Below are 13,067 nucleotides of genomic sequence, written 5' to 3'. Positions count from 1 at the left end.
ATAGCATCCAAGATGAGGGGCATTGTATATACTGTGTATTAACCAGAATATTGCAATGTGAGTTAAACTAAGTTTCCTTTTCATTAACATTGAGTATTTGCATTTAAAGTTTGGAGTCACCCTTTTTGTTAGCTCCCTAATACGCCACTTTGTTTATTATTATGAATTTTGACACACACACACACACACACATATATATATATATATATATATATATATATATATAGCTCTGGAAAAAATTGAGAGACCACTGCAAATTTTTCTTAAATCAGCATCTCTACAGGTATGGCAGCCATTCCATTCCAGTGTCTGTTGAATTCCAACACAGGCACACCTCATTCTACTGAATGAGGTACTGATTAGGGGATCACCTGAACCAAATCTTATTTAATGAGGAAAAGTATAAAAACCACTCCTGTGGTCATCACTATCCTCTTGCAATAGGACCAGCTGGATGGCAAAACAGTGCTAGTAGTACCTCAAAAGTAATTGGAATCAAAAAATAACTATTGACCATGCCCAAAGAGTTGAAAAGGAAAGTTTTGAGTGAGGAAAAGAAGGGTTCAATTCTGGCTTTACTGGCAGAGGGATACAGTGAGCGTTGGGTTGCTTCCATCCTTAAAATTTCAAAGACGGCGGTTCATAAGAACAAGGTCAAGCAGCACACATTGGGGACAACAAAGCTACAGACCGACAGAGGGCGAAAACGACTCTCCACTGACCAGGATGACCGCCAACTCATTCGAATGTCACTCAGCAACCGTAGGATGACATCAAGTGACCTACAAAAAGAATGGCAAACGGCAGCTGGGGTGAAGTGCACGGCGAGGACGGTTCGAAGCAGGCTCCTAGGGGCAGGGCTGAAGTCGTGCAAAGCTAGAAAAAAGCCCTTCATCAATGAGATGCAAAGAAGAGCCAGGCTGAGGTTTGCAAAAGACCATAAGGATTGGACCGTAGAGGACTGGAGTAAGGTCATCTTCTCTGATGAGTCCAATTTTCAGCTTTGCCCAACACCTGGTCATCTAATGGTTAGACGGAGACCTGGAGAGGCCTACAAGCCACAGTGTCTCGCACCCACTGTGAAATGTGGTGGAGGATCGGTAATGATCTGGGGGTGCTTCAGCAAGGCAGGAATCAGGCAGATTTGTTTTTGTGAAGGACGCATGAATCAAGCCAAGTACAAGGTTGTCCTGGAAGAAAACTTGCTTCCTTCTGCTCTGACAATGTTCCCCAACTCTGAGGACTGGTTTTTCCAGCAGGACAATGCTCCATGCCACACAGCCAGGTCAATCAAGGTGTGGATGGAGGACCACCAGATCAAGACCCTGTCATGGCCAGCCCGATCTCCAGACCTGAACCCCATTGAAAACCTCTGGAATGTGATCAAGAGGAAGATGGATGGTCACAAGCCATCAAACAAAGCCGAGCTGCTTGAATTTTTGCGCCAGGAGTGGCATAAAGTCACCCAACATCAATGTGAAAGACTGGTGGAGAGCATGCCAAGACGCATGAAAGCTGTGACTGAAAATCAGGGTTATTCCACCAAATATTGATTTCTGAACTCTTCCTGAGTTAAAACATTAGTATTGTGTTGTTTAAAAATTAATATGAACTTATTTTCTTTGCATTATTCGAGGTCTGACAACACTGCATCTTTTTTGTTATTTTGACCAGTTGTCATTTTCTGCAAAAAAATGCTCTAAATGACAATCTTTTTATTTGTAATTTGGGAGAAATGTTGTCAGTAGTTTATAGAATAAAACAAAAATGTTCACTTTATCCAAACACAAACCAATAAATAGTAAAACCAGAGAAACTGATAATTTTGCAGTGGTCTCTTAATTTTTTCCCAGAGGTAGAGGTGTGTGTGTTTAATTTTTCCCTTTTATTTTACTTGAGGGTCCAGTGACTTTATTTACTGTGTAGCAGAGCAGTATATACAGTCTGATTGTTCATACCATTAGATAGCACTGCAGTGCACGCACATCTTGTATTGACACACCTGATGCAGAAGAGATGATGACCAGAAGTCCACTTCAGCACAAGAAACCTAAGAACCCAGGACCCCCAGTTGAGAGGGAGGAAAGCTCTGTAAGTCACACAAAGGCTATCCACACGCTGAGGAGGTTGGTAGGGGCGTTACATTGAGTGTTACTGTTAAATATTATTGTAAACTATTTATATACAATTTCATTTATACATAGTTATGAAAATAAAGTGGGAATACAACAGTTGTCAATTAGCATTTTGACAGTTATGTGCATAATCTGTGGTGGATATTCTGTTCTGGTCTCCTTAGGAATAACAAAATGAACAAAACAAATGTGTACAAAAAAAAAAAACATAAAAAAAATAATATATATCAGTCTGATATGTTTTAAAGCCTTCCTCTACAACTTTTATTAAAAGTAATTTTCAATAGGATTAAGAAACTCCTTTTCTATATACAAAAAAACCCCCAAAAATACCCATAAAAGTGAGTGCAAAGACAGTAATTCAAACTTTAAAAGAAAACCCCGGTTCAGTCTTTAATATAATTATTTCCCTGATTACATTCAAGAACCTACCAAATCTACAGTATATACAAAAGACAATTCGCACTCCGAGATATTATTTTGCAAGATGCTATTCATTGATGGTATAATAATTGAAAGAACTTTGGAAGATAATGTGGGGGTGGGTAGGCAGTTTCCAATATGAGTTTATGCAAATTACTGGCCCCAACCATGGCAAGGCTTGTTTCCATGCTGTTCAGTAGCTTGTAACGCTATGCGGTTCACATTTTAAAAGTTATGTTCTTTGCTTTCACTTTCCCATTTTTCCATCTGGGTTGCCTGGATGCATCTCAGGTGTATAGGTTAGTAGAACAATCATCACCCAAAGGTGAAGTATTGCCTAAAGAGAAAAAAAGATTTTTTTTTTTTTTTTAAATAATTTAAAAATCAATCTCTCTCTCTCTCTCAAACACAACTATATAAATCAAAATAGCAATAACATAACTCCAACGGTCACGGTACTAGAATACAAGGACAATTATGTTTTTGACACTCTCAGGATGGGAGTAGAAACCAATATTTATAAACTTTTGCATCATTATACTTTTTTTTGGCTCCTATTGCATTCATGAAATGAAAATGGGGCAGGACAGTCCTGAAAAACAGACTTGCACATATTAGAGAAAGTACTCACCATGTAAATAATTACAAATACCCTTGCAATTGGGTAACGTCTTAAAAAGATGCCTAACCGGATGCTAAAAACACAGCAAAAGAAAAGACGGGTCAAAGGACTGTTTGCCTACAAAGTGTTTACAGAGAAAGCTACTTAACAGAATGTTTAATGCCCTAATATTACAAATGTGCGTTCTTCAGTATAGACAACATGACAATAGTGATAAAGCTTACTACGAAAAAATAAAATTAACTATAATGCAGGACCTGGTTTATTTTGTATCTCTTAATTCCTTTTGTGTGTCTGTTTTATTGTTGCAAAATAAAATTGCATTTGGTGGATTTTTTTTTTGTTAAAAGGTCCTTTTACTAAAGAATTGGTTGATAAAGGAATGCCTGCAGTGTGTTTTTCTTTTCATGCACATATACTGTACTTTAACTTAAGCTGAATGCCCCTTGCTGTCTCTGAGCAGCAACCTTTACAACTGAAACAATATTTTTCAAGTAATGTGCTAAATATTAGAGGAAATGTTGTAGAAATAGAATTTTCATTAATAGTGTGATCAACATACGAGAAACTCTGCTTTACCTGAATCTGTCAATTGTACTTGCTGCATTACGGACTCTTCCATACATCCCTGCATTAGTGCTTTCCCCATCGCTGAAGAGGACTGGCACATTTCTCATTCGAGCACCTAGAACAAAAGATGACTGATCAACATTTAAAACCTTATAGAACACAAGTAAAATAAAAATAGCTTCATGGTGGGGTCATCATGAGCATGTAGAACACAAACGTAGTATAAAGTATTGTATTCTAAAAAATATACAATGCAAATCATTTCTACCTTCGGTGTTTTCTATTCCTGCCATGTTGATGGAAGATCCGTTAACAGTGCTGCTACCCTCCACGCTCTTCAGCTGCTGCTCCAGGTGCTCGAGCTGGAAGACAAGGGAGTTCTTCTCTGTGCCGAGGGCCTCCAACATGGTCTGCTTCTGGATCAGCGTCTCGGTCAGCTGGTGCAGCCGGTTCTCCAGCTCTGTCTGACTGCTGTTGCTCAGTGTTCTGTTGGTAAGCTGCGGGAAGAAACAAGCAGATTGGTTATGGATTGACTTCTCCCACATGACTATTAACCCTTTCCAGTCCCTGTCCGACATCACCGAAAAGATGTAAAGCACAGGTTTCTAGTCGTTTTTTCTCTGGAAAAAGCAGAGAAAACCATTCAATAGCTGAGTGAGACCGATAGGAGCCGAATGAAACACACAAAAAAACCCCAAAAAACAAAAAGGGGCATGTGAGCAATAGCCCTAGCAGCTGCACCATACAGAGACAAGCAGACAAACAAAGGAGGTAGCTGCTTCCGCATGCAGCGCTCAAATAATATCACAGACATTTGCAGAGCTTTGAGATGTTACAGTATTAAAATAATGACTTGGATCGCATTATTGAGGAGTTTGGAGATAAAACGAGTGATCAGGAGAGGATTTATCAGTATGCATGGCTATAAAGAGGTATGTGAAAAATACAGCGAACACAGGGTGGGGCTTGGCTGGAGATGTAGTACTGATGTCACTTAGCATTGCAATGCCCTTTAAAACAGTTTACTTTAAAAATTAAAACAGGGTGTAAATAAACAGCGCATGTGGAAACAAATTGGACCTGACGTGCCTGACAGGCGCTGAATAAATGGACCGAAAGGGTTACAGCAACTCTGTTAAAAAGATCTCAGGTTTCCAGTGTAACTGATATTGCCATTGAGGATGTTAACATAGCACACCCACGTATCTTTAAGGACAGTACCTGATTCCTGAGTTTTTGAACTTCCTCTTCTCTGTCCTTAATTCTACTCTGGAGAGAGTTTTTGGTGCGATGCAGTTCTTCCTCCAAATACTGAAACGCCTAAAAAAAAAAAAAAAAAAAAAAAAAAACACAAGCAGCAATATTCTAATATAAAATATGACAAAGATTTCCAATTATTCATTTAGAACAATTAGTTTTTTTTTCTTGTCTCTTAAACACACACAAATTGAAGCAATTAAAACACTAGTGTCACCATAGGTACAAACTATGACAAATCTAGGGTATTGCCAATGTTGGCACGTCATTATTCTTACATTTCTGAATAGATCTATACATGTAGTTCAATTGATTTGAACATGCCAACCTGTTTCTGCCTCTCCAATTCAGCTTCTGCCTCTTGCTTGGATCGTTTCTGACTGGTTATCTGGTCTTGCAGTTCTTGAAGCTGCTCTCGAGAAGATTCCCCTTCTGTCATCAGTAGGTTTTCTGTATCCTGTTTTGTATGAAAACACAGACTAAGGATATGCATAAAATACAACTTTATAAAACAGAAGAACATTATACAAAGTACCTAATATATGTTTATAAAAAAAAAAAAATCCTTAAAAAAAAAAACACACACTTTTTTTTTTATAGCACAACAGCTAATTCAGTGAAGGTTTAAAGTTATGCATGATTAAAACAAACCTTTTCACCTAGCTTATTTTTATAATCACTGTATTTTTGTATTACTCCTGTATACTTGCAATGGAAAATAGATGTACAGCATATTAATATAGCTAATCTGAACACGTTCTTAAAATGTTTTAATGCCACCTTATGATTTACTGTGTTAATATTCTGCGCAATTGTTAAAGCTCTTTAAAAACTGTTATTCAGTAATATAACTTTGGCTCTGAGCAGAGATTCTCAAAGTTTAAAAAAAAAAAAAAAAAAAAAAAAAAAAAGCAAGCCTCATTCACAGCAACAGTGAAATATATTCTCTGGAAAGCCAGATACCAGCTTGAAAACCAGTTTTTCTGAACAACTGCATTGCCTTTCCCAAACAAATTGTGAAACGTGTGACCTGCAGCTCTGTTCTGAGTTGCTGGAACTGCCCCATGAGTTTCTGGATCTCCTCCCTCTGCATGTCCCTCTCGTGTCTCAGCTCCTCCAGTTCCATGGTGCTGGCTGTGTGGCTGTCCAGACCATCAATCTCTGCGCCCTCCTTCAAGCTGCTGATTAGTTTCTCCTTTGACTGAATCAGAGACAAGCTTACAGGATTTCAGAAACTTTCCTTTTATGTGTATCTTTCTACTGTAAGTACCTGGAATGAACAGTTCATTATTTTTGTAGTTGACATATATTCGCCTAACTGTACGTAATTAACACAATATGTACCGATAAAAACAGAAATACCATTACCAATAGATACACTGTATCTATGATGACAGACATTTTGTGGTCATGGTTAACCTTTATTTGGGCCACATTAACAACCATTGACAACCATTATTTGGGCCACATTAACAAAGCACAGTAGTTGGCCAAAAAAAGCATTACTTTCAATGTGCTTATTGGCATGTCTTGAAGGGACAATAATGTAACCTGGGATCAGGTTTTAGTGTTACACAAGAAGAAATTGAGGTAAAATACATTTAACATAGTCACGGTGGTACTGATATTTTTATTCACACATCATGGGTAAATCAACCAGACATTTACTTTTTTTCAAAATTTTATTAGGGAACATTCACCAGGCAAAAACAAATGTATTTTCTAAACATTGCAGTGTATCTAGTCCATGTTCCCTACTGCAACAATGCTGGTGCTCTGACTGAAATGAGTGGCGCACTGTGGGAACAAAAAACCAGCATTGTTACAGGAGGGAGGATGACCTGGATACACTGCAATGCTTGGAAAAAAAAATTCTCTCCTACCAAACACTCCCAAGATAATTCTGAGAACTGTACTGCCCAACTGATGTATGATCCATCACGTGACAGAAAATTTCCAACACAGGACACAGAAAAGGGTGTTCTGTAACACTTAGTTCGCCAGTGTGTTTTGTGTTGAACAGATTATTTTAAAATGTTACATAACGATTCTGAATGTGGTAAAAGGCAACTTTGTACGGTATAAAATATCAGTTATCTTAACTAATCAGTTACCTTAACTAATCAGTTATTTTACCCCTGTAGCCTCAAATAGAGCTATTAAATTGTCTCTTAACAAAATTCTGCCCCTAGTGGCTGTAATAAATACCACATTTGCTCCTTCTTAATAGTAAAGAAATGTAATATTTTTAAATACATTCTGCACAATCAGTTTATGCAAATACAGCACAGTTGATCAAACCAAGCCAAGCCTGCTAACCATGCAAAGTCTTTCATTCATACTTGGTACTTCCCTCCATAAATCTTTATTAATGAAAAAGATGAACTCTAATTTTGTGGAGACTTTGAGAATCACTTTTGTGAATGAACGCTGCTGTCTCACCTGAAGAATCCGTGTAGCCTTTTGTTTGTAGTCTATAAGCTCTTGCTTGACAGACTCTGTTCCAGCTTTAGCAAATTTCAGCTGCTGCTGGAGCTCCTCTGCCCTCCTCTTTTCCTCCATGCTCTTTCTTTCTGCCACTGTCAGTGACTCAGCCAAGCTCTGCCTCTCAGCCTCCACCTTACTGAGACGGGCTGCATACTCGCTCTAAAGGACAAGAGCAGACATCCGTTACACCAGGAGAGAAACCACACCCTCTCTGGCAGACCTTTATATAGCACCCCCACTCTGCACAAAGATACAAATGAATGTGGTATTCTGGGGTGCAACAGTCTCTTGGGGTGTCCTTTGGATGAGACGTTAAGCTAAAGTCATGTCGCTCTGTAAATATCTTTCTTTCAAAGAATATCAGGGCAAGTAACATACATGATTAAAGAAAATATACGCATTGAAAAAGATATTCATTCTAACCTGGATTTGTCGGTAACTCTCTTGCTCCCTCTTCAGTGCAGAGTCAGCTTCTCTTAACCTCTCCTGCAATGCCTGTAATGTCTGGTCGTGTAAGCTGCTGCCTTCATTGCAGTCTTGGATGATTCTTAGGAGAAAAAAGTGGAATTTCAAAGTTTATTTCTAGATATGACTCATTAGCAAAAATAGGAGCAAACTTTGCACTGGAAAAATCTGTCCACATATGTTTTACTAACCGCTGCAATGGAACTAGCCAAAAAAGAAAGAAAGAAAAAAAAACAGCTCGCCTTTTTTTCTTTTTAAGAAATACATATTAAATAAAATCAGTACCTTGATCTCTCACACTGTGCAGACTCCAGTGCCTCTGTCCGAGATTTTAGAAGCTGGTCAGCCTCGTCAAGCCTCACTTTGAGGACAGCTAGCTGGGCATCTTTAGCAGATATCACCTCTGTCAGATCATCCACTTGAGAACGCATTTGCCGCACAGTCTGATCACTTTTAGAGTGATCAGCGTTCCACCTCTCCACCCGGGCCCTTGCTTTGCTTAGCTCTGGAAAGACAGCAGTAGGTAAGTCTGAGGATCTAGTACGAATATTTGAATATTTTAGCAATCCACTGAAATACACACACATTTGTGGGGTTTGAGATACTGAATGTCTATCCAAAGCAAACATGGCTGCAATCTATTTTCAAGCCAATATCTGTAAGAATTTAGTCTCTAAGATCGCAACTAAAACCTCACATGACAACCGTCATCTTGTACCAAATCTGAAGTCATGTCTCAAAAAGTTTGGAGTTTATCATCTGGTAACCAACAACCGCAGCCATATGAAGTCTAGGTCAAATATATATAGTGCAATAAGCATGGGCGGTGCCTTCATAAATAATAAATATGTCGGTTTTGAAGGCCAAAATAAACATTTCTTACCATTATTTTATAAGCACAGACCACTTGTTCCTACCTTCTTGCATTTCTCTTGATCTTTGAATCAGAGATGCCATCTCCTGGTTCAGTGAGGAGACTTCATTGCGCAGCAGCTGGTTCTCCAGTCTGAGGTTTGACAACACTTGCGACTGGCTCTCATCTTTTACAGAGAGACTTGAGCCAACTGAAGCACTGACTTCTTTGGCAGGCTCTGAGGGGGCAACCAAACCAGAATCAGAGCTCTCTGGAGTATCTGAAGAAAAAAAAAAAAAAGTCAACCAGGGAGAAGACAGCTTATACTTTTTTTTATTTGACTGGTGAGATCCAAGCTGATCTTTTGGTATTTCTGAAAAAAAAAAGAACAAAGCAGTAGGAGGAGTTTATATTCTTTATGAATTCAGATAAATCGTTTTCCTTTTTAAATGCTCAAAAAACAAACTGTACAGATTTAGGAATACAAAATAAATCACCAAATTTCCCCAAACAAAGGAGAGACTAAATAAAAAATATGCATGTTTTCTTTGACAAAAATTAATGTAGTTGATATTACAATTGTCTGCATTCAGCATATTGTCCTAATATCCAATTCACAAACAAAACAAAAAGTTTACACTATAAACAGCAACATGGGAAAACCATCCCTGGCTAGCTAAATTTCATTCACTACCTTGTCCTTGTCCATCCTTGCTGGAGCCATCCTCAGAGGTTTTGTTGCTGTGGGTACCAGTGGAGATGGAGCTGAGGCTTGAAGTTCGGGACAGGCTTTGACATGACAGTGTCTTGGGCTTTTCCTTTGTAGAGTCCACCTTACCATTAAGGGTCTTGTCTGAGCTGTTCAGGAAATCAAAGAGCAGGTCGTCATCCGGCTCTGTCTTTTTGGGCCTCACAAAGTGAGAGGAGGGTCTGGAAGGTGGCCTGTCATTAACCTCTGGGGTCTGTGATGCTGAGGATACATTGGCAGTCCCAGACAGAAGGGTGGCCTTCTGTTTCTTTATATTGACAGCAGCCGAAGTGATGAAGTTAGGCACCTCTGGGGGTGGATGGTACTCAGGAGCTTGTTGTTTATAAGCAGAAATGTACTGACTGGAGTCTGTGGTGTCATAAGCTAAACCAGCCATCTCAGCTTGTTGCTTACTCAACACTGTTGCTGCCCCCTGGTCCACTTTGTTCAGGAAATTCTCTGCCTTCCCCGCAAGATCAGTGAACCAAGACATACTGGATTTTTATTAAATTGTTTCTTTAAAAAAAAAAAAAAAAAAATCTGTTGTATTAATACTGCAATGCCATAACCTAAATAAACAATAACAATAAAAAAAAAAAAAGATTAAATTTGGGATATAAGGGGAGACTAGTTTTCAGGTCTTCTCTATTGGAAATTTCTTTATAAAACTATCAGGCAGCATCATTTTACATCACCTAAACTGGGCAAACTCTTTTCCCGTAATGATTGTATAGCCCAGCAGGTAATCATGTGCAGACCTAAATATACAGGAGAGCATGATTCTTGATTAAATAACTGCAACATAAAGATCAAGTCACATGCGATTTACCTGTAGCCTTCCTTCTTAAATTCAGGGCACAGAACTAGATCATTTAGCAACAAAAATCTTGACAATGGTTTTTGCCAGACTGGCTGCAGGAAAGCGGTATTTGTTCATCCCTGGCTGTGTAAAGGTGCTGGTTTGTGTGAAGTGTGGTGGTTTGGACACTTGGAAATGCAGAAAATACACTACTCTCAATACCCAGTACTAGTATCGATTCAACATTTCTGGCATTTAAGGATAGACAAATATAACCATGAAATATCTGATTTTCTGGTTAAAAACTTAACCCTATGCATTTTGTAAATGTGACTATTTTAGCACATAGTTATAGTACAAACTTTACAGCAAATAAAAATAAATACAATTACAGAACATATCAAAACTATGTAGACATGCGCAAAATACCCCCCTCAGAGATCACTGGTTAAATGTTGACTGTTTTGATTGCATATTGTCAACAATATATTGCAAATAAAACAGAAAAACATACGGTTGATTAACAAAAGAACGCATGAAAAAGCGTACTGAACACTTCCAGATTCGTGCATTTAACTTATTGATGTTATGTTATCGGGCCTTTTTATGGTTACACCAAGCCCCTTACCTTTCACAGAATACATGAAATTTTCTGCCAAACTTCGGTAGTTTCTTTAAATGTCAAGGAATATATACAGCTAATAACTTTAAATACAAGAGCCGTTTTGGAGTTGATAAAGCTTACAAATCAGCTGCTCTCACCCAGCCTCCATGATCCTGGAGACGTGGACCAGGAACTGCTGTGTCAGGACCCAAAACAGAGTGCCCTCCGCTTCGCCTAGAAGGGCTCACATCAACTGTGGTTTCTGTATTAAATAAAACAGTTATACAGTATATTAAATGCACATAGGCTAAACACTTGGGGCCCAGGTCAAGGATAAACTAATATTAAGGTCCTCTGTGAAAATATTTGAGCTCCATCGATATTGTAGAATAATGACGATGATGTGACTGCATTGTTGTGACATCTGAGAAGATCTAATTCAGCATCCATAGTACTGCCATAGTACTGACTTATAATAATGTAAACCTAAAATAGTCATTAAAACTTGGCAAAACAATTAAAAAGCATATAGCTTATAGTAAAATAGCACGATTATATTTGAAATAGGATTTACTTATCAGTGACCAGTAGGGAGCGCAAATTCCCTCTTTTATTTGACAGGTCATTTATACTTTGACATCACTAAAATGTATTAACTTTTATGTGCTCTAGAGGGCACTGTGTTTCCAAATATTAAAATAGTTGACTGTTTTATATCCTTCCGATAGATGATGAGTTGGCACAAGTTTGTCACAATAACCACATTGGTTTGTTAAAGCAACAATCTCATTCATTTGGTATAATTGTACTACAGGGAGTAGTGATAGGGGCAGATCCTTCAGTGAAAGCCTATCAAGGACTGGACTGTAGTGTGAAAAATGCTTCACAGCTTTCTATGACAATTCTTACCCACTGGAGTAATGGAGCTGCTCCTGTGACTCGTCTAGTGGAGTTTCTGCTTGGTAACCAGAAAATGTGCATCAATTTTCCTCATAAAAAGGACATATTCATGTTGAGTTAGCATATCGATCAGTGAACTGGATATGTGCAGGCATTTGATCTTGGGTGTGGAGATGGCATGTCCAAATCCAGGATAGATTTCGGGTTCTGAAAAAAAAAAAACCAGAAAACATATGAAACATAAACACCCCTGAGTGACATTAATCATTGTTCTGTACTGTACTATAGCTCATAAAATTGCTGTGTGTGTTTATTCAATGTATTCATCAATGCTTTAACTTTAGCTTTAAGCTATACATTAATTTACTTTTCTTTGAAATTTTCTTTTTATTGTGTGTGTGTGTGTGTGTGTGTGTGTATATATATATATATATATATATATATATATATATATATATATGTGTCAGTGCCTCAGAGTTTCATACATTTAAATGAGGATTTTTTTTTCCCCACTTATCTACACACCTGCATTTGCTCCATTAATTTCTCCTTCTATACTGACAAGTGCCCCAGTCCCTGCCAATGAGAAACATCCCCATAACATGATGCTGCCACCACCATGCTTCACAGTAAGGATGATGTTCTTTGGGTGATGTGCTGTGTTGGGTTTGTGCCAAACATAACGCTTTGCATTTAGGCCAAAAAGTTCCATTTTAGTTTTGTCAGAAGACAAAACTTTTTGCCACATGGCTACAGAATCTTTGTTTTTTTTTTTTTTTTTTGCAAAGCGTCTTAGTGCTCATGGTTGAATCTTTGCTTCGAAATGCACTACCCAGCAGAGGGAGCCTACAGGAACTGCTGAATTTATCCTGAAATCATGTAAATGATACAATTTAACACAGGTGGAGGCAAGTTAATTTGGTGTGTGATTTTGAAGGTGATTGGTTACACCTGAGCTAATTTAGGATTGCTATTACAAGGGGGATGGACACTTATCCAATCAAGCTATTTCAGTTTTTATTTTTAATGAATTTTCTACAAATTTCTAGAATATTTTTTTCACTTGGAAGTTGTGGGGTAGGATGTGTAGATAAATGAAAAAAAATTTTTTAATTCCAAGCTATAAGACAACAAAAGGTGACATTTTGAAAGGGGGTGTAGACTTTCTATAGGCACTGTGTGTGTGTGTGTGTGTGTGTGTGTA

The 13,067-nt window shown here is 38.1% G+C and overlaps 1 protein-coding gene across 3 annotated transcripts; it reads right to left on the bottom strand.

Moving 5' to 3' along the window:
* Window positions 1–2,371: 2,371 nt before the first annotated feature.
* On the bottom strand, window positions 2,372–11,466 carry LOC121324632 (golgin subfamily A member 5-like). Of its 3 annotated transcripts, none has more exons than XM_041266726.1 (13): window positions 11,122–11,466; window positions 9,507–10,076; window positions 8,877–9,092; window positions 8,245–8,464; window positions 7,918–8,041; window positions 7,450–7,653; window positions 6,038–6,208; window positions 5,336–5,464; window positions 4,972–5,070; window positions 4,019–4,247; window positions 3,760–3,865; window positions 3,190–3,253; window positions 2,372–2,895 (listed from the first exon to the last, which is right to left on the bottom strand). In XM_041266726.1, the coding sequence occupies exons 2-13, from the start codon at window positions 10,051–10,053 to the stop codon at window positions 2,806–2,808; spliced, it is 2,199 nt and encodes a 732-aa protein (XP_041122660.1). In that variant the 5' UTR covers window positions 10,054–10,076; window positions 11,122–11,466; the 3' UTR covers window positions 2,372–2,805. The 3 variants fall into 3 exon arrangements, with proteins under 3 accessions (XP_041122660.1, XP_041122659.1, XP_041122661.1); XM_041266725.1 differs by having other exon boundaries at window positions 10,988–11,170; XM_041266727.1 differs by having other exon boundaries at window positions 11,105–11,157.
* Between the last annotated feature and the right edge of the window lie 1,601 nt (window positions 11,467–13,067).

Source organism: Polyodon spathula, chromosome 12 (assembly GCF_017654505.1).
Source record: "Polyodon spathula isolate WHYD16114869_AA chromosome 12, ASM1765450v1, whole genome shotgun sequence".
In the NCBI taxonomy this organism is placed as follows: domain Eukaryota; kingdom Metazoa; phylum Chordata; class Actinopteri; order Acipenseriformes; family Polyodontidae; genus Polyodon; species Polyodon spathula.
The sequence above is the reverse complement of the archived record's forward strand: the minus strand, read 5'-3'. Positions and strand labels throughout refer to the sequence as shown.